Source organism: Trichoderma citrinoviride (genome assembly GCF_003025115.1).
Source record: "Trichoderma citrinoviride strain TUCIM 6016 unplaced genomic scaffold BBK36scaffold_13, whole genome shotgun sequence".
NCBI classification, from domain to species: Eukaryota; Fungi; Ascomycota; class Sordariomycetes; order Hypocreales; family Hypocreaceae; genus Trichoderma; species Trichoderma citrinoviride.
This window is the reverse complement of record NW_020194721.1, coordinates 47,203-67,332: the sequence shown is the minus strand read 5'-3', so window position 1 is coordinate 67,332 and position 20,130 is coordinate 47,203. Positions and strand designations below refer to the sequence as shown.

Here is a 20,130-nt window from a genome sequence, read left to right as displayed (position 1 = left end):
TTGTTTAGCTACTACCCGAGTCTTTCATTTCTTTTCCAGTCTGTTGAGAACAAAAAAGGTTCAAACCTAGGAGTCTATTGAGGCTTATATTTCAACACAGTCCGTCGCGAATGAATGCTGACTACTTGTATCATCTCACGCGGACGGGAGGATCGGCTGCAGGACTGGGTACGCCGCAAACAACTCTGATGCCTGATTTATTGGCAGTTGGTGACCCAATTGACAATCACTCAGCCTAGGGAATAATACGCTCTAATCTGCGTACTTGGGAAACGGAAACTCGTCGCGCCGCGGAACAAGAAGAAATGAAGTAATTTCCTGTTTTCATAGGAGCTGAGAGTCGTCGTGGCTGGGTGAGTAACGGCACGAAGCTACCTTACTTACATGTTACTTCCTCGAATGTAAGCGTTCTCGGAAAACGCACGGCAATGCCACTTTAAGCGCTTTGCCTGACAACGTGAGGCAAGAGGTGATTTCCTTTAGTGCTATCCTCAGCACTATTCCGGTTATGACGCAAGGAAAAGCAATGTGACTGTTGTGAAGCCGGATGAAACGTGTTCAGGAAGTTCGAGCCCCGACACAAGGAAACCAGCATCTTATTCTACACGCAACATGAATCTTCAGAGCATAGTCTGTTTCGCCGTTCCTTGAAGGTTTCTCGGAGTGTATGGTGCTGCTGCTGCATGAGGCGATGAGCCCAACGAGACCTTTAGATCGCATGAGTTCACTGCCCGAATTGGGCAATAGAACGTCAGCATCTGAAATGGAAAGTTTAATTCGATCGCGACATGTTCGGGTCAGATACTACTATTACGATTACGGGTACGTATACAGCCAGTGACCCAGCGTTTTCCAGTATTCAATAGAATGGCAAAGGTGTGACATACCAAATCAGGCCATATAAGGCCCGGCGTGTCCCAAGATACTTGAATAATCTAGGTTTTACCACTATAGTGCCGTCTTGAAGCAGTTCATCTTCAACACCTTTGACGTGGCATAGTCGGCATCGCAAGCGGATTAGTTGAGTTACCATCAAAGAGATGGGAAGAAACAGACTTGAAAGGCCTACAGTGGCAGTTTGTGGCCTGGGTGAGTTACAAACACTACATCGCTGCATACGCAACTGTTGTCCGAGGCCGGCCGGCCTCCAAGAAGATCGCTGGGCCTCATCAATACTAATGTAAGATACAAAAGGGATCGCTGGTATATCTGCCTGCAAGAACCTGACAGAGGCTGGCTTTGACGTTACGGGATTCGATGCTTCTGATGCCATTGGTGGCCTCTGGCACTACTCCGAAGGCGAACGGACTTCTTGCTTGTACAATACTCGCGCATTGGTCCGCAGGCGTATGGTAAGCGGAGCTCCTAATCACAAGGAGGACACGCCTTACTTACCCTTTGTCTTGATTAGTTTGGCTTTACCGACTTTCCTTACGCCGATAGTACGTCGATTGTAACAAGTCTCACTGTGTGATGCTCCATCATTGCTGATATCTCCATTTTTAGGTGACTCCGACGTGCCGCTCGAACCAGGAGAAATCCAAGAATATCTGGAGTCATATGCCCGTCATTTTGGTCTTGGGCCTCGCCTCCGACTTGAAACAAGAGTGTCAGCCGTCAATAGGGTTGGCAACAAGTGGCACCTGCAGCTGACAAAGTTGGATGGTGAAAGCGAAGAGCAAGCCTTTGATAGATTGGTACTCTGCACTGGTCTTAACCACTCTCCCAAGCAGATTCATTTTGACGGCATCGAAGACTTCAAGGGTCAAGTCTTCAATACTCACACTTACAAAAGGCAAGGCGATCTCTATAAGCTACATTCTCTGGCCGTTTGGTATCTAATATGGGGCCCAGACCGAAAAATCTTGACGGAAAGCGAGTCCTGATCGTCGGGCTTGGAGCCACAGCCACAGACATTGCAAGAGGTCTCGTGGGAATAGCGAAAAGTATTTCCATATCACACCGTAATGGTTGTCTCATGGTTAGATTGACTTGTGTCCCCCTTGGTCCACGGCGACGCTGATATGTATCGCAGCTGCCCTTCGGGAAAGCCAATGATTTCTGCTTCCCTCCTCTTCGCACGCAAAGAGACAATGTAAAAAGGCCCGTCATGGAACAAGCACAGATGTTCCACAAAGCCTTTGTCAAGATGCAAGACGAAGCCTTCAGCATGAAGCCAGAATGGGGCCTGGAAAATCCGCCCCCAATGCCGTACAAGTTGCCTATCATAGGGGATGGGTTTTATGAACACCTCGTCTCCGGCGCTGTTTCTCTAGTTCCTGGTCTGAAGAGAGTCTACGAATCGCATGTGGAGCTATCAGACGGAAGCTCCCTCGAAGTTGACGTTATCATAATCTCCGTTGGCTACACCAAGTCATACTCGTTGTTGGGCCCATGGGATCCTTCCCGGAATATGCCACAAGCATGGAAGGATACCCCCGGTTCGATGGGACGACCTCTCCCGAGGCTTTATCAGGGAATCTTTTCTCTGGACTTCCCAGACTCCCTCGCGTACCTAGAACATGTAGGAGCTACTCTATCCGCTACGATCAACGGAGATTTGGCTTCAATGGCACTGGCACAGGTTTGGGCCGGAAACACAAAGTTACCATCAGATGCAGAAATGGCGAGAAACGCCGACAAACAGAACCAGATGGCAATATCCCTGGCCAGCAAGGGTGAAATTTACGATCCCGCCATGGTGGACAGACCCGAATGGAATCTCTGGGTGGACAAAGCAGCAGGGCTAGGAATTTATGACCGAATTGGCAACGGATGGAAGTCATGGCGACTGATGCTGACTGACTACCGACTCTATAAAGCACTCTTAGATGGCACGTTTGTCCCACAGGTCTACAGGCTCTTTGATGAGGGGAAACGAAAGCCGTGGGCAGGGGCCCGCGAGTCGTTTCTCAGGGCCAATGGAATGAGGTAGGCCAGTGTCGGGAGCATGCTGAGAGATGCATACTGCGATATTACCTCCAGAGAATGCGTCGTCGGATGGCGGACGAGAAGAAATGGAAGGCTGATAAGCATGCAATATAGCCAACCGACATTCAGAATAATGAGTATTGGTGAACTTTGTGAATGTTTAGTCGAACGTGGTTAGACATAACACGGCTTATGTATTATTGGTTGTGAAAGGTCTTGCCAGAATCTCTCCTTTTGTTTTTGTTTTGCCTTCGATGAGCCCACTGTATGAATCGCTTGTCCAGGCAGCTAATGCTGCTCGGAAATTCCGAACCATGCCATCAGCCTCAACTCGCGCATCTTGGTGTTTAGCCTTGTCTCAGAAGCGGAAACTCCGGCGGTATCACGCTGGGTAATGAGTATAAATGGTAGAGTATGAACTGACAGCATTGTCGTCACCACCCTGACCTTCCATTGACCTCTCACATTCCTTTACGAACCATGCCGACTTTCTTACGCAGCTACATTCCCGACAAACCAATGCTTCTAGAGAAAGATATTAATAGCTTGAAAGATAAAGTGAGATCCAACCAAGCTACCCAACGCGATGAGAAATAATGAGCTTACGTCTCCCTTTTTCATGTAGGTCTTCATAATAACTGGAGGAAGTGGAGGCATCGGTCTTGAACTGGCCAAGATCCTATACCACGCAAACGCCTCGAGAATTTATCTTTTATCACGATCCAGACAATCTGGTGATGCAGCAATTGCTGCCATCACGAGCTCTGAGCCTCCCCCCGAGATGGAACGGCGTTCTGCGGCAGCAACGGACGCTGTTCGTTTCATACCACTTGATCTCGGAGATCTCAACAATGTCAAGGAAGCGGCCAAATTATTTTTGCAACTCGAGACACGCCTAGACGTTATATGGCATAACGCTGCCGTGATGCTTGCTCCAGAAGGAAGCGTAAGCAATCAGGGTTACGAACTTACTTTTGCAACCAATGTCTTCGGGCCCTTTTTACTCCAGCATTTCCTTACACCCATCATGCTGCAAACGGCTCGAGGTCCCGCGACCCCCAAAGGTTCCGTTCGCGTCTGCTGGGCTGCCTCTGGAGCGGCTGTGGCGCCTCCAGGGGATGATGGCATAGTCTGGGACAATTGGCAACTGAGCTCTGTCGATTATGGGGGCTTTCAAGGCCGTACTAGTAGATACATGCAAAGCAAGGCGGCGAACGTTATTCTGGCGGCCGAGATGGCAAAGGTGTATCCGGAGATCATCAGCTGTGCGTTCAATCCTGGGGCCATCAAAACGGATATTGCTCGCCACGCACCATGGTTCTTGCGAGTTTTACACATCTTCATGTCTCGACCGGTGCGATTCGGCGCACTGACGGAGCTTTATGCTGGATTCTCAGACGAAGTCGCCAAGAAAAACGGATGCTTCGTTGTCCCCTTTGGTCAGATTGGTTCTACATGCTCAAAAGTCGAGGCCGGAATCTCCGAAAGGAATTCGGGCGAGAGACTTTGGGCCCTGTGCGATGAGCACGTCCGGGAGTATTATTAAAAAGCTCGTGAAAATACTTGTCGTGCAGTTCAACAGCATGTTTACCTACATGACCTGTGTTTTCATTTTTGCCTGGATGGTAGAAACATTTATATTTGTTCAGGTACTTGCAGCTCCGTCTTTCTCGCTTCGTTAGCTTTTCATGTGCACTTCGTACAAGATACCTACGCTACGGTAAGATATCATTGGATAGTGCTCTTCTCTCCTACTATGGTACCTTAGGTAGGCGAGTACCTTCTACTGGGTAGTCTGAGACTTGCGGGGGTTCTGGTTAGTGCCCCGATCGGAATCTCGGTACCTGCTTAAGCTTCCGAGATTCCGCTCTGTTTAACCCCCTTCGTCGAGTATCTGACCGAGGAAACTGAACAGTACCCGATGGCAAATCGTGATCAACTTTCTGCAAGGCAATCCGGCAACAGACGCGTCGTGTCTCTGACTAGGGGTCTCCTACAGAAGTGTTCATGGAGAGAACGGCAGCTTCTCGGAGCGCTCGCGTTGGCGCAGCTTCTGAAGCCGGAAGAACAGGCACACTTCGTCGTTCGTGTGAGTCTTGCCGGAGGTCAAAAATTCGCTGCATCCCTCTGAGAGATGGCAATAGCGCATCCCCATTATGCGAAAGGTGTCATTCGATTCTGTGCTGCCGGCAACGTGCAAAAAATCACTAACGCCTGTCTCAGATGTAACACCTTCGGGACAGCCTGCATATTCGAGCGCGCCATTGCTCGACCCCGACAAGCTAAGCCGGCGGCGTAGGTTGAATACACCTTCTATCTGAAATGCAGTGGGCTAACTCAGTCATGGCAGTAAATCTAGGCGAAGAGTAGTGGAAGAAAAGATCGACGGACTAGTTACCCTGATATCGTCCATATCTCAGCAAGAAGAGATGGGAGAAGTCGGGGGTCCCACGGACGTGACCATTTCTTCCCAATATGCCAATTTGAGCATCCACCGAGATGTAATCGCCAAGGGAATTCTCACGACTGAAGAAGCAAGCCAGCTTTTAACCGATTTTGTAGCTGCCTCGGCAGAGTTTCCAATTGTGCTTCTTCCTTTTGGCACGAATGTCGAGTATTTACGCCTCGAGAGGCCGTGTCTTCTCCTTGCCATTCTCACTGCCTGCGCGCGCGATTGTCTTCAAACAAGACTGGAACTGGAGTTTAGAAAGTCTCTCGCAGAAAACCTCATTCTTAAGGCCGAAAAGAATCTGGATCTGTTGCAGAGCCTGCTGGTGTTTCTAAGCTGGTAAGTCACCAAGTTCCGAGCCACCCTAACTGCCTGAGGTATTGAGCATCTGCCAGGAACCACCTTTACTTCGACTCCGCCAAAGACCAAATGTATCAGTTCGCACAGATCGCAACGACAATGGCTGTAGAGCTCAGGCTTGGCCCGCCTGACCATTCCATACAGGATATGCTAATTCAGCGCCGTGGGATCTTTGAGGGCACCGCACATGACGCAGAATATTATGCCGTAGTTGAGAGAATGCGGGTATATGTTATGTGCTACTATGTTTCCTCTTGGTAAGAATATGACATGCATTGCTTGTTTGCTCCACTAACGTTTCCAACGCAAAGTATCTCTCTAGCAATGAGAAAGCCCACTCACTTCAAGTACATTGGAAACGTTGCAGATAGTTGCGCCCTGTTGCAGCGACTTTCCCCTACCTCAACCAACGGGACTCTATGCTGCTTTGTTCAATTACAAGCACTGGCAGAGGAGGTCGAGCAGCTTTTTCAATACAATAGCGGTCAAATGCCAGAGGCTGTAGGCTATATGCAAGTACAAGCCATGATGACCACGCTCCGGGGCAAGCTTGATCAACTGATTGAAGGACTTCCCCCTCAAGCGCAAACAAACAGTGAGTTTAATCCTCTCTGTTATCTCGCCGATACCTGGCAAGCTGAACTTCAATAGCCTTAATCCAAAGGAAATGCCTCTACCTCCAGGTTTACACACAAGAAGTTGGCCTGCGTTCTCCGCCACAGCATCGAAGTGTTGAGAGCATATCCAGTTTCGCGTGCTGCAATTGGTGCTCGTCGGCACGCCTTGACATCGCCGTCTCATGCGTGAGGGCAGCACAGACTTACATCGATGCGTATGTGTTCTTGCCTGTACAAAACCTTCGTCACACCGTTCTTTTCCAAGAATCAGAACTTCTATATGCTATTCTAGTGCTGGCTACCGCAACACTCGGGGGGGTCACTGTTGGTGATCCCGGGCAATTTCGAGAACTCGCAGACATTCCTGCGTACCTTACGAATCTCCGGGACAAGATGATGTGCATGGGGACGATAACAGATACTGGAGAAGACAGGCGGGACTATTACTGGAAGATGATGCAATTCTTCAAGCATTGCCTAAACTGGATTTCACACTACTCTGGCAATGAGGCGCACTCAATAGGCGATTGTGCGGCTCCTGGTGATGCTAATATGTCGTTTCAAAGGATCCTGGAGAATGTTCCTTCAGAAGAAGTAACGCAAGACAACTCAGCATTCAACGACTTGGATTTGGAATGGATATGGACTGCTCCAGACTTTTAGATTTTGGCTGTATAATCACAAGAACTTCAAGCTTAGTATCCTCGCTACTACATAGCATCAATATTCCAAGGCAGTTGGTGCACTATTTTATACGTAGCGTCTCAGTAAGTGAATGCGGTGATCTGGAACGCTGCATACTTCCCGGGAGATACTGATCGTCATCTATACATGATAAAGAAGATTATCATAAACGGGCTATTTCTGGGCTGAGAGCCACGCAACATCTTGCAACACAGAGGTCAGATCCTGAGCTATCGCTCGCGTAGTGCCACTGCTTGTAACCGCTAAACTGTTGGCTAATGCTTGGTATTCGTATACAGTATCAAGAGTTGGATGGGGGATTTATCATGACTACGGGTTCTATACCACTATTGTAGCTGACACCTTGGCAAGAGTGTTCAAACTTGACATTACCCAACTGTAGAGGCTCCGCGGAGCGTCCGAGGCTGCGCATGAAGCATTTACTTCCATCATCGATTGCCCAACCTAGAAGACCATACCCTTGACTTGTGCAACCTTTGTCAGATTGATGTTTCTGATCATGAGCATCCAGATTATCGCAAGGCCCATGACGCCAGTGCCAGCCGCCAGCATTCGGGTTTGTGAGTAGCCGTACGCTTTCTGAATCGCCAGCCTCACGGCACTTCCAACAGGATAACTAAGCTGCGTATCCAGATCCTCGTAGATGACGTCCAGATCTGGAAGAGCAGATTCTGGCAGGTATCTTTCCAGTGCCTTTTGGAACGTGTTCGTCCAGATTGCGCCGCTGATGGTGGCTCCGAGGGCATCTCCCACAGTTCCAACGACATTCAGTAATGCGAGGGCTGCAGCAATGTGCTGGTGATCGACAGCCGCCAAGATAGCGAGCTGCTCAATAATGATGAAGATGCTGCCTCCGATGGAAATGAAAACCTGGCACATGACAAGGTAGCCGACGCTTTGATCGGGCTTGCGGAAATAGATCATCAGGCCCTGCGCAAAGATGTATAGCGGGACTGCGATGTAAAGCAGCCACTTGAAACGACCGGTACGGCGGATCAGAAAGCCGACAATCAACAAGAGGACTCCCGACACCACATTGAAGGTGTTGTTGACGTATCCGGCTTCTGCTAGACTCAGGTCATTGACGACCTGCAAGAAGGACGTGAAGTAGTTGGCCCAGCAGTAATATGAGATTTGATATGTAGCATCGAGGAGGCATGCGCCAATGACGGTTCGGTCGATCAGGAGATTCCAGGTCAGCAAAGGCGTAGGTGCAAGGAAAGCCTCGTATAGGGTGAAGACAATCAGCATGACGAAGCCGACTACGATCATGGCGATGATGTATCCTGATGCCCAGCCGTTTGGCGCAGAGTCTGCAATGTTGAAAGGCATGAGAAAGACGGTGAGACCGACGGAGAAAAGAAAGACTCCCATAGCTATTCCCATATCGTTAGTTACTGCGCCGCTCCAAATCCTGTCCGTCACTTACCATCAAATTCGACACAGTAATACCAGATGCTTTGCAAAATCGTCCTGTTGCTTGGCTGCTTGCTCAGGAGGCCTTGTCTCTCTGCCTTACGGAGATTTACTTTTAGGATGAAGTACAGAGGAGCAGCCACAATTGGAAAGATAATGGCAAAAACACCAAATCCCCATCGCCAGCTGATGTCGTTATAGAAACCCTCAGAGGCTTTGGCTCCTGCGAACGCCGTAATGATGTATGGAGAGGATGTGAAAGCATACGCCAAGCCTCGGTTCTTCAATTGCGATGCGTCAGCTGTAATGACGTCGACGGCGTAAGTCATGCCTCCGAAGCCAATGCTGTAAAATACCTATTCCAGGTCGTTTGTCAGAACTTGTGTATAACTGCAAACCTTCACAGCGCTTGCCGCGAAGCCAGACGGATCTTACATATGCGGCACAAAAAGTAGCAATGCCATTGCTTGCGGCCATTAGAATGAGGCCCAGAGTAGAAAAGACAGTCATGATGAGGAACCCTTCAGCTCTGCCCCAGACATCCATGATCTTGGACAGAGGCATGTAGGTCGCCGCAGACATTGAGCCGGCCACGACATATATGACGTTCAAAAGCGAATGGGATTCGAAGGCGCTTGTGGCGTAGGGAAGCAAATTCGACAGGATTGTAGATTGGAAGGCATTGACGAAATAGAGCAACCAAATGCTTTTTGAAAGCCGGAAACATTAGCCATATATCCATTGTAGCTGGTATCGAAAAGACTGACTTTAAAAAGATGGCAATGAGTGTCGTTTTCGACCATGTGAGTGTCACTGCCTCAACAGCTTGAACACCGCGTTGGGCTTCCTCGTTTGGAAAGTCAACCTGAGGGCCGCCATTGTCGTCTGTGACAGCTGCAGTATCAGTGGCGAGCACAGCCGTATCCTTGCCGTCCGAGTTCATCGTAACCTCGTGTCGTCGGCTTCGCTGAGGGAGAATGATCATGGAATTCTCCGTGGAAGCGTCCCGGACGAGTTTCAAATGAGACAAAAGCACAATTCGGAGAAAATGGCGCAAGCAGAGACTTGCCCTTATACCAGGTACCAGGATAGCGTTGGACAAGTAAATAGCGCGGTGCTGCGTGTTTGGTATCAGTTCTAGCTAGGCTTCTTACGGATATCGATAGTATTCCTTTATTAATCCCGAAGTCCTCGACAAACTTTTCATGACTCTGTTACCAAACTAATGAGGTCACTAGTAATTCACGTTCTGAATGGCCACGCACCATAAAGGATTCATTACACGGGCCATAGTGAGAAGATCCTAGGAAGCCATGGTCTGAGAACCTTGGTATCTCTAAATTTGTCTTCGAAAATTGTGTTTGCGTTGCAAAGGTTATGCGTATTGTTCCCTAATGGCAAGGGAACCAGTGGCACGCCTTGTAAGTAACTGCTCTGGCAGACATTGCAACCATAACCCCCTATGATAGGGCCCTCTTCTTCTTTCCTTCTTTTGCTCGCTCTGCCGATACGGGGCAGGCGGTTGTATGCTACGTAATTAACGCCAAGGAGCGATAATTTCCTCTTTCTCTTCGTGTCACACATTGCCGTTTCTTGCCGTTCCCATGCTGGCCCGATTATCCGATCATACGATTCGATCGAGTTATTCAATTCACAACAAGGATATGTAGCTTGGCCACGGCTTGGCCAAGCCGAGTGAGCTGAGCAGACCCTGCATCAGAAGGGCGCGGAGGTATGTGGGTATTCCATCAGCTGCTTCGCCTCGGCGCTGTCGAAGGCCCGCACCAGATGTGTAAGAGTTATCAGATCCGAGGCGGTTGGGGCTAAACTGCAAGATGGGTAACTGGTGACTCCTAGGACCCATACTGTGCTCCATACAGTGCATATACAGGGGTCCGCAATCTGGTGGGCTCCGTGGCACAGTAAGCTCGAGGATTGTTTACGGAGTACTCCGTAGATTCACGAAATAAAACTTCTGGCTTAGAATCGCTCAGCAAGGAATTTACGAAGGGGAAAATTGAGACGACTCCAACGACCATGTATCACATGCAGTCTGGAACATTGTTCCAAAGTCTCTCTGTGACGGCTGTTGAAGCAAGTTAGGCCTCATATACTGCTCCTCAGACAGTGAGGCTTCCTTTTTCGCCCTCCCGTATCTCTTGCAACATCGTGGACCATTGATCTCCCAATCAAGTACCGATGCAAAGAGAAGCAGGATTTTTACGAATTGCTCTTCCAGGACCCTTGGAAACGATCGATAGCACCAAAGCTAGGTAGCCTGCAAAGAAGCTAGCGGTATGTATCTCTTCAATAGTCTGAAGGACGGCGTTGATCCGGGGCCAAGCGCGGCGACAGGTGTGGAGGGGTGGGGCATCAGATAAGATACACCTCGCTGCTCCATCTTATCAGATCAATAGTAGCATGGAACCTGGATTCATATTGCCAAAGCGTCGCTCTAAATTAACGTCCAACACCAGTCTCCTACAGCTTTGGGGCTACCCACTTCGGTTGTCGCTTCTCTACAAACGCCCGGATGCCTTCGGCGAAATTGGGGCCGCTGACCAGACGAGGATACCACTCGTTGGCCAGCATCGATACGGCCTCCTCGACGCTACCCACTTCCCAGCTCAGCCGAACGCCTAGACGCCCAACGATCAGGGCATCCGGACTGTTCTTGCACATGTCTTGAGCAACTCGGACTGCGACCTGGGCCACGTCCTCGGCTGAATCCACAAGCTGAGACACAAGTCCCCATTCATGTAGCGTCTTGGCAGTCACATTTCTTCCGGTCAATACGAGATCCAGAGTGCGCTGCAGACCGATGGTCCGTGTAAGCCGCGGCAGGCATCCAGCGACCGGAACTATCCCTCGTTTGATCTCGGAAAGGGCAAAAACAGCCGAGGACGACGCTATTACCATGTCGCAGTTTGCAATCATCTCGAAGCCGCCGCCCATGCATATGCCGTTGACTGCCGCGATGATGGGTTTTTTTCCACTTCGACGTGGAAGCCCGGCGAGGCCGGGTGCTGCCATATCGTTGATCACGCCGTTCCTGTTCATCTCATTCCATTCTGGCAAATATTAGTCTTCCTCTGATCTCTGCTCATACGCGGTGGCTTACCCTGTAGATCGGCTCCAGTACAGAATGCTCGACCATTTCCCGTAATAATACCGACCCATAGGTTCTCGTCTTCGTCAAACTGCTGCCAGATATCTGTTATCTCTTGACTAGTTGTCTTGTCGATGCAGTTGAGTTTGTCTGGTCTATCCAGGGTAATCTGAATGATGTGGTCTTCCGGAAACGAGACCTGGAAGTGCTTGAACCGTAGAGAGCTTGGTTGCAGAGACATGGCGAAATTTCCTTTTCCAGAATGGAAAGAAGCGCCTACCATCAACAAAGACTTGATCAACTCGACCAACATGGATAGCTTTACTCTGGCTTTATATAATCTTCGTATCTCAGGATTGCCCAGTAGAGTCCATGCCCGTTAGGGTGTATGGTGCCGTCAATAGTGTCAAGCCACTGGATGATGCATTTCGGCAACTTATTGTCCGTAGTCATAGTCTGTGTCGTATGTAAATAAGCCGTTGCCCCAATATCCCGTCTGCCGTTGTTGGTATCACTCATACCTTTTCACCTCACGTCTTGCTACTGCAGCTTGACTTGCTGGCCTACCTCTCGCCATATCGCTCTTCAGCTACCACAAGCCATTATCACCAGCCATGCAATTGGCTGCGTCTACAGAGACGATGTATCCCCCTATTAAACTACCGCATCCGTTCCTCACGGCATATCGTGTTAAGTCCGTGGGAGACACCATGCCTGCCAAGCTTATCTTGACGTTGGACGACAAGTCTCCAAAGGGCCAGCCTTTGCCGGAGCCGCTGCATCTTACCACTCTCTCATGGACAGATTTAGCACCCCTACCCAAGAATGAATGCCCGCACCTGTCCGACAACAGTCCATGGGCCCGAACTCGTCGCAGTCCTTCAACTACTTTTGAGTGGACAGATGACAAGGTTCCTTCTTTGGGACAGATCTGGAACGTCGTTCACGCAATATATCTGGCTCATCCAGCTGTTGAATACTTCAGGCTTACTTTGAAAGGCAAGGAGAAGGAACTGGTCCGCAGGGAGCTGGCTGCGACAGGTCTTGGAATTGATCATCCGGGGCCGCGGAATCCCTCTGAAGCGGCGGCTGCATATTCAGAGGAACTAATCATTCTTCGAAGCGCATTCTGGCAAGGCGCAGCATCTCCGACAGGCCCTCGACCTATTTGGATTGCTGGAGCTGGCACAGACGCGTCTTTGAGGATCAGTCTGGCCCAGTATCCACTAATGCCCGAGCATTACCACTTCACGAACAAGTTCCCAAGCGAACCGGTGTACACACGTCACCCAGTACGGCGCCCGAAGCCTGATCCGAAGTCGATTGTCTATAGTCGCTATATCCCCGAAATCGACATGCACTTTTCTCTTGAAACAATCGACTGGCAGGATGACGAGCATTTAAAGCTCTTCAACAAGTGGCAAAACGACCCACGAGTTGCCCAGGGCTGGAATGAGACGGGGACTCTGGAACAGCATCGAGAGTATCTGCGAAGACTTCACTTTGATCCTCACGTCCTGTGTCTATTTGGGCGTTTTGACGAATCCCGCTTTGCTTATTACGAGCTGTACTGGGCTAAAGTAAGTGCCACTCCATTCTGCTTAGATTACCCACAACCAATTCGACACTGGCATATGCCAACCTTCTCCAATCTCTTCTCACACATGGACAGGAGGACCATTATGGCGCCCACTATGATGCCGGGGACTATGATCGTGGGCGACATTCTCTAGTTGGTGACGCTTCATTCCGGGGCGCCCAGCGTGTCAATGCATGGTATTCCAGCTGCATCCACTACTGCTTTTTGGATGATCCACGAACTGGGAATGTCGTTGGAGAGCCCAAAGCAACTGGTGCCACTATCCTATCCTATGAAAACTCCCAAGGCCTCACCATTGGCAAGTATGTTGACTTTGGCCATAAACGATCGGTGCACTCCATATGCAGTCGCGAGAAATGGTTCCAGCTTTGTCCGCTATTCTGGGATGGGCGTGAGCGGCCTCTTGAATCGGCTGACCGCGCTGCGTGGAATGCAAAGCTCTGACAAGTCTGAGAGGCAGTTGTACGATGGCTACAGAGTATATGGACTGCGAACGTGGAAGCCGACTATGATAGGAAAATCTAGTTGACTTTTCCGAGATAGGTAGATACTGGACTCAGGAACTCAAGGCTTTGAAGTGTGTCCGTCTACATAGAAACCAACATAGCCCTTGTCAGGCAATCAGATTCCCTCAACGCGTGAGATAAGTTTCGAGTCAAGAAGGCCTTGAATCACAACAATCATGACCTGACACAGGTCACCTAAAGCCACTCTCAGCAGCTTCAATGTGTCATCTCCTTCCGTTACTCTCCTCCCCTCTTCTCATGTCCAAGTCCCTCACAAATCCGAAAGGGCGTCATGAAACCACCAACCTGTTTTTCTGTACTTCCTACAAGTCTAGACCCGCCCCGCCAACTCCACCAGAAGAACGGCCCTTCGACCCCTGCAACGCTTGCCTGAATACGCTAACCATTTGGCTAACGCATGAAGCATTGTCAAAGCGCGAGCTGTGGGTCTGATTTTCCTGCCTCATAGCTGCTTTAGGGGCACCTACAAGATCACCGAGCTCCGAGAGCACGCTTTCTCGCGGCCTGATGCGAGGGCTGGAAATGCTACATCTGATCATGGAACGTCGAAGCCGATGTCGGTTGATGTTTGATGGATTGCAGCCCTCGTTCCAACGTCTTAGTGCTCTTGGCCTGTTATCCTTGGGATCTATACGGAGTAGTGCCACTGGAGCTGGGCCATAGCCCTCAGTGAGAGACAGACACAGACCTCAGGCAAATAAGACACCCGGACTTTTCACAGACTTATCATTCTATTTCCCCCATTCGCCTTAGTCATCTATTACAATAAGGATAGCATTTTGTTTGCTTTTCCCGCAGAAAGCAGCCGTGCTTCTCTTGTAAGCGGACATCGTTCGCTCTTCAGGACCATGGTGCTGGTACAGAAGCTTGCAGGCTACCCTCGCCTGATCTTGGCCGGAAACCCTTCGAAGATTGACATAGGCCTGCTACTATCAGGCATAGTGTGCGCAATTGCATCCGGAGTGCCATTTCCATTGATTGGAATCATCTTTGGTCAGCTAATCAACGACTTCAATACCGCAACATGTGATCAGTCCGATACACCTGGCTCGGCATCTCAACTCCAGCATGGGATCAACGACAAGATACTTACGATATTCTATCTGGCAATTGCACAGTTTATCACAATAGGTGCCCATCTCTTCTGTTTCAGTACCTTCGGAGCTCGGCTGGCCCAACGATTACGGGAGCGCTATTTGCAAAATCTCCTTCGACAGGAACCTTCATACTTCGACAATCTGCCTCCCGGAGAAGTCGCATCTCGACTCAGCGCCGATATACAAACAATTCGCTCGGGAACGTCCGAGAAAGTTGGGATATGTCTCGCCAGTGTCTCCTTTTTCGTGACGGCGTACATCGTCGCTTTCATCAAGGATCATGACCTGGCTGCCATGTTGGTCTCGCTCATACCAGCTTACTTCTTGATGTCGTTCGTCGGAAGCCACTACATTGAGAAATACGCGGGCCTCATGTCGGACTACGCTGCATCTGCAGCATCCATTGCGTCTGAGGCCCTCTCCAACCTCACTGTTGTCCAAGCTTTCGGTGCGAATAAGCGACTGGAAGAGAAATTCTCTGATGCTCTCCAGTCGTCAGAACGAGAGGGGCTGAAGAAATCTCTGGCGATCGGCATCCAGTCTGGGGTTTTGTACTTTGTGGCCTATTCTGCGAATGCACTGGCGTTCTGGCAAGGGAGCAAGAGCATTGCAGATTTTGCCGACCACCACTCCAATGGCGCCACTGTTGGCTCTACATTTACGGTCATCTTCATACTGGTTGAAGGTCAGTAGCACTTGGACGGTGCACGGTAGAATTTAAGCTGACACGAGTCGATAGCTACGTTGCTACTTAGCCAGGTGGCACCCTTTGTTCACCTTTTTATGGCTGCTGTTGCTTCGTTCGAGAAGCTCCGTACAGATATGGAACGCGAACCATCGATCGACGGCACTTCAACCTTGGGCCTTACACTATCTAATGTGGCGGGGAACTTTGAGTTCAAAGACGTATCCTTCACTTATCCATCTCGGCCCGAAATCACTGTCCTCGACCGAATCCACATTTCTATACCTGCGCTGAAGCACACGGCCATTGTCGGTCTTTCTGGCAGTGGCAAGTCCACAATCGCAAGTCTAGCAACGCGCCTCTTTGATCCCACCCATGGGGAGATATTCTTGGACGGAAACAACATCAAGAACCTGAACATACGCAGCATGAGAAGCTTCATAAGCCTAGTCCAGCAGGAGCCATCTCTGCTTGATAGGTCAATCCTGGAGAACATTGCGCATGGATTAGTCAACTCAAGCAATCCGGAGCATGCGCATTTAAAGACAATCCTCCTCGGCTCTGAACTTGCTGATCTCGCGACTGAAGTGAGGGAAGGGAAAGATCTCTCGACTGCTGCAAAGAATCGAGGGCCAGGAATGGTCGAACTAGTCACTTTGATTCGGAAGGCTGCTACTCTTGCAGATGCAGACCAATTTATTGAAAAGCTACAATATGGGTATGCTACTCTTGTCGGTTCGAGTGGACGTCTTATCAGCGGTGGCCAGAAGCAAAGAGTGGCTTTAGCAAGGGCTCTGGTAAAAGATCCTGTGGTTCTAATTCTCGACGAAGCCACTGCCGCTTTGGATTCACGGAGCGAACGGAGGATCCAAGAGGCCATTGCCAAAATTGCAGGAGGAAGGACAGTGCTGACCATAGCACATCGCTTGTCCACGATCATCGGCGCAGATAACATCATTGTCTTGCACAAAGGACGCGTGGTAGAAGAAGGAAGTCATTCAGTCTTGATGGCTAAAGAGGGCGCTTATGCCGACTTGGTCAAACTGCAATCTCTGGCAACTTCGGATGATAGCAGCAAACCTGCTACAGGAAGAGACGCTACAAGCGACTCAGATGGCCTGTCAGAGATTGACGATGAAACATATCTCACGAAGGGCAGCGCGAATGAGAGCGTGAAAGAGGAAGTATCTCGACTCTCGGAGAGCCAAGATGCTGAAGTCCCGTCCTCAGAGGGACAGAGCGAGCCTGAGACTCCACCAATCTCTCTATGGGCATTGCTCAGGGGATATGCACCAGCTTTGAGGCCACACATTCTTATGCTGACCGCTGCGCTTATCGGTTCGACTATTGTTGGTGGAGCCTTCTCTGGCGAAGCCGTGATATTTGGAAACACGGTGGGGAGCCTCGATATCTGCAAGACCCCATCGAGCATCCGAGCAAGCGGTAACTTCTATGGACTCATGTTCTTTGTTCTCGCAATCATCGAACTGTTTGCCAATGTGGTCAGTTGGTCTGGCTTTGGCTGGATCTCTGAAAAGATCGTCTACTCGGCGCGAGTGCTTTCATTCCGATCGCTCTTTGAACAGGATATCCAGTGGCATCAATCCAGCGGGCGAACACCTGCGTTGCTTCTCTCATACATCACGAGAGATGGCAATGCCTTGGCTGGCCTGAGCGGCTCCATTATCGGAACCTTGCTTTCGATTACTATCAATCTCGTCGCGGCCATTGTTTTGACGCATATCATTGCATGGAAGATTGCTCTTGTCTGCCTAGCGTTGGTGCCTCTTCTACTCGGGGCCGGCCTGATGGAACTGAGAGTGCTGGGCAGTTTTGAAGAGCGCCACGAGAATGCGTACAGCAAGTCAGTCGACATTGGCACGGAAGCAATCTCATCCATCAAAACAGTCTCATCGCTCTCTCTGGAACAGGAGACGATCAATGTTTACCGGCGTTCACTCAAAGGCCCTCGCCAAGAGACCTTCAAAGTCACTCTACAGGCGAGCTTCTGGCAAGCCCTTACCTACTTCTTGGGTAATTGCGTTAATGCATTGGCATATTGGTGGGGATCGAAACAAATCATTGCAGGCAACTACACACAGACGCAATTTCTTATTGTGGTGTTTTCTCTCCTTGTTAGCGCAATGCTTTGGAGTCAGATGTTTGCTCTTGCCCCAGAGCTGTCAAGTGGTAGGGCTGCTATGGCGAGGATTCTGAGTCTCATTGAGCTGGGATCGGACAAACTGCAAGGCAATCTCCGTGGCCCGCATCCTAACAATGAAGCGTCGTCGGAGGAGGAGAAAGATCTCGAGGCGACGAGTGAGGCGAAGGGTTTGCGATCGGGTAGCAACCAAGCCTCAGCTGTGAGATTTTGCGACGTGCATTTCTCTTATCCCGCTCGGCCGAGTGTCAAGGTACTGAGCGGGTTGAACATGGAGATTCCTGCAGGCACTTTCGCTGCTCTGGTAGGACCCAGTGGCGCAGGCAAATCCACCATCATATCGCTGGTAGAACGTTTCTACACACCGCAGGTCGGCTCCGTCATCATCGACGGGATTGACGTGACGAAAAGCAGCGACGTATCTTTCCGAGACTCTATCGCCTTGGTGCCACAGGAGAATGTGCTCTTTGAGGGGACCATAGAGTTCAACATCAGTCTTGGAGCCAAGCCAGGACATGCCGTATCGTTGGAAGAGATTCAGGAGGCGTGCAAGCTCGCCAATATTCACGAGGTTATCCAAGGTCTACCAAACGGTTACCAGACGCTGTGCGGACCCAATGGGAATCAGTTCTCGGGTGGGCAGAAACAGAGGCTGTCAATTGCTAGGGCTCTGGTTCGGAAGCCCAAGCTTCTGATTCTGGACGAGCCGACGAGTGCTCTGGATGCTGAATCCGAAAGGCTGCTGCAAACTGGTCTGGAGAAAGCTTCGAAGGGTATCACGGTCATTGCCATCGCGCATCGCTTAAACACGATAAGAAAGGCAGATCGCATTTATCTTATTGAGGCGGGCCGGTGCGTTGAATCTGGCTCTCATGAGGAGCTGCTGAAGAGATCGCCAAGCTACAGGTTGAATGTAATGCATCAGACAGTTGCGGAGTAGTATAGAACTAGCTTACGGATGTAGGTATTTTACTTTGTAGAACCGTGTCACATCATACCTAAGAACATTAACGATATACGCATTGATATTTTCCCATGGTATTTTATTCCATTCTTCCCAAGTATCCGAGAACCCTCTCCACAAGAAACTTTCGTGGCTCAGCTTGATCATCATTACTCAACGCGTGAGATGCATTTGGAATCAGCCCACTGTGCTCTTCATCCCATTTTCCCACCATTTGGTTCTGATTAGTGGCGTTCTTCCACCTCGAGAGCAGTTTTTCTTTGTCAACCCAGTCAGGCACTGACTGGTCCGCTCCCGAGATCAAAACCATCAGCTTGTGTTTCAGTAGGCCTTGTTCCTTGATCATTCCAAACGTCTTTCCCAGCTGTTCGTCCGTCAGGTCAGAGCTGAATACATCGTCCTCGCTGGGTGACTCTGGACTTTCGGGGCTGGTAAGGCTGAGGAACCTTCGGCAACTGAGTGGTGTATTGGAGGGATAACCGATCTGCGAAGTCATCCATATGGGAAGCATAGAGTCGGAAGCCGGATCCTGAAGTGCGGCGTCCTTCGCCATGGTCTGCAGATTTTCATACACACTTCTTAGTTCCGCTCCTGATTTGCCCCCGAATCCGTGATGCAGGACCCATTGAATGGCTTCCCTGTCGGATACCGGTGCCTGCATAATGGCCCCATCAAGCGCCAGGCGCTCGACGTGCTCCAGCTCAGGGTCGAAGGGTGGCACAAAAACATGGGGATTCGGTTTGCTGAGGTAGTGCAAAACGCACTGGCTACCAGTTGAATGCCCCATGAGGATGAGTTTGCTATACCCATACTTGGCATTCTTGTAAGACTTGATATATCTTATGCATTGAGCAATCTCATCCGTGTCTCTGTCAAGGTGCCCAAGGCCCCATGCTTGATAGGAAGACGTGAGATTGAGTGTAAAAAATGACCATTCAGTTGGCTGAAGTGCTCGAACCAAGTCAGATGTATAAGACGTCGTGGCAAGACCATCCCCAAGGCCACCGACAAATAGAATACTGTGAGGCTGACGACTGCTGCTAGAGGTATATTCAAATGTTACCAGGGTCTCTGTCTATGCTCGTTACGTTTATTAGCCCGGAAAGCTATGGTAGGGACGCGATATGGAATACGTACGTAGTGATGTAGAATGCCGGAGTGCCCCCCCTTGGGCCAAAATTTGGAGTACATGTACATGACGGAAGGAATAGTTTGCCGAACACTCTGGTGCTATGGTAGAGTTTGCCTCGAAAGTCTGAGAATTTGGTTGCCCGAATTTGTACCCTCTCGCAGCCGACGAGTTCCTCGTAATTACGCAATCAGCACGGCTCCGAAATCGCTCCTCAGGTGCTGCCTACGAGAAGCTGTTCTTCGAGAAAATTTTTTGGCCAAGGTCTTGCATACATACAACGGATAGGATAACCGGGAAGCAATGTCTCCTTGGGAACTATTGAAGACCCGCCATCATCTGATAAGATGGCGCCTTTAAGGTACATACATATTGGCGGA

General features: G+C 50.0%; 8 protein-coding genes across 8 annotated transcripts; 5 read left to right on the top strand and 3 right to left on the bottom strand.

Annotated features, from left to right (window-relative positions):
• Positions 1 to 1,040: 1,040 nt before the first annotated feature.
• BBK36DRAFT_1181447 (FAD/NAD(P)-binding domain-containing protein) lies at positions 1,041 to 2,935 on the top strand (the record flags this gene model as incomplete). The annotated part of the gene is made up of 5 exons (XM_024896250.1): positions 1,041 to 1,089; positions 1,195 to 1,347; positions 1,507 to 1,829; positions 1,877 to 1,981; positions 2,036 to 2,935. 5 exons carry the CDS (start codon positions 1,041 to 1,043, stop codon positions 2,933 to 2,935), a joined length of 1,530 nt encoding a protein of 509 aa, XP_024746587.1.
• Positions 2,936 to 3,411: 476 nt separating this feature from the next.
• On the top strand, positions 3,412 to 4,477 carry BBK36DRAFT_1126836 (NAD(P)-binding protein; the record flags this gene model as incomplete). The annotated part of the gene is made up of 2 exons (XM_024891422.1): positions 3,412 to 3,489; positions 3,557 to 4,477. 2 exons carry the CDS (start codon positions 3,412 to 3,414, stop codon positions 4,475 to 4,477), a joined length of 999 nt encoding a protein of 332 aa, XP_024746586.1.
• A 1,362-nt stretch (positions 4,478 to 5,839) lies between these two features.
• On the top strand, positions 5,840 to 7,020 carry BBK36DRAFT_1171509 (hypothetical protein; the record flags this gene model as incomplete). Its single annotated transcript, XM_024895577.1, has 3 exons — positions 5,840 to 5,997; positions 6,052 to 6,335; positions 6,623 to 7,020. 3 exons carry the CDS (start codon positions 5,840 to 5,842, stop codon positions 7,018 to 7,020), a joined length of 840 nt encoding a protein of 279 aa, XP_024746585.1.
• A 486-nt stretch (positions 7,021 to 7,506) lies between these two features.
• Positions 7,507 to 9,421, bottom strand: BBK36DRAFT_1126250 (MFS general substrate transporter; the record flags this gene model as incomplete). The annotated part of the gene is made up of 4 exons (XM_024891362.1): positions 7,507 to 8,438; positions 8,492 to 8,834; positions 8,914 to 9,184; positions 9,246 to 9,421. 4 exons carry the CDS (start codon positions 9,419 to 9,421, stop codon positions 7,507 to 7,509), a joined length of 1,722 nt encoding a protein of 573 aa, XP_024746584.1.
• Positions 9,422 to 10,959: 1,538 nt separating this feature from the next.
• BBK36DRAFT_67721 (ClpP/crotonase) lies at positions 10,960 to 11,828 on the bottom strand (the record flags this gene model as incomplete). The annotated part of the gene is made up of 2 exons (XM_024898490.1): positions 10,960 to 11,549; positions 11,600 to 11,828. 2 exons carry the CDS (start codon positions 11,826 to 11,828, stop codon positions 10,960 to 10,962), a joined length of 819 nt encoding a protein of 272 aa, XP_024746583.1.
• A 373-nt stretch (positions 11,829 to 12,201) lies between these two features.
• On the top strand, positions 12,202 to 13,631 carry BBK36DRAFT_59119 (hypothetical protein; the record flags this gene model as incomplete). The annotated part of the gene is made up of 2 exons (XM_024898317.1): positions 12,202 to 13,167; positions 13,260 to 13,631. The coding sequence occupies 2 exons, from the start codon at positions 12,202 to 12,204 to the stop codon at positions 13,629 to 13,631; spliced, it is 1,338 nt and encodes a 445-aa protein (XP_024746582.1).
• Positions 13,632 to 14,562: 931 nt separating this feature from the next.
• On the top strand, positions 14,563 to 18,597 carry BBK36DRAFT_59007 (P-loop containing nucleoside triphosphate hydrolase protein; the record flags this gene model as incomplete). Its single annotated transcript, XM_024898315.1, has 2 exons — positions 14,563 to 15,496; positions 15,551 to 18,597. The coding sequence occupies 2 exons, from the start codon at positions 14,563 to 14,565 to the stop codon at positions 18,595 to 18,597; spliced, it is 3,981 nt and encodes a 1,326-aa protein (XP_024746581.1).
• A 103-nt stretch (positions 18,598 to 18,700) lies between these two features.
• Positions 18,701 to 19,818, bottom strand: BBK36DRAFT_1126246 (DUF1749-domain-containing protein; the record flags this gene model as incomplete). The annotated part of the gene is made up of 2 exons (XM_024891361.1): positions 18,701 to 19,696; positions 19,759 to 19,818. 2 exons carry the CDS (start codon positions 19,816 to 19,818, stop codon positions 18,701 to 18,703), a joined length of 1,056 nt encoding a protein of 351 aa, XP_024746580.1.
• Between the last annotated feature and the right edge of the window lie 312 nt (positions 19,819 to 20,130).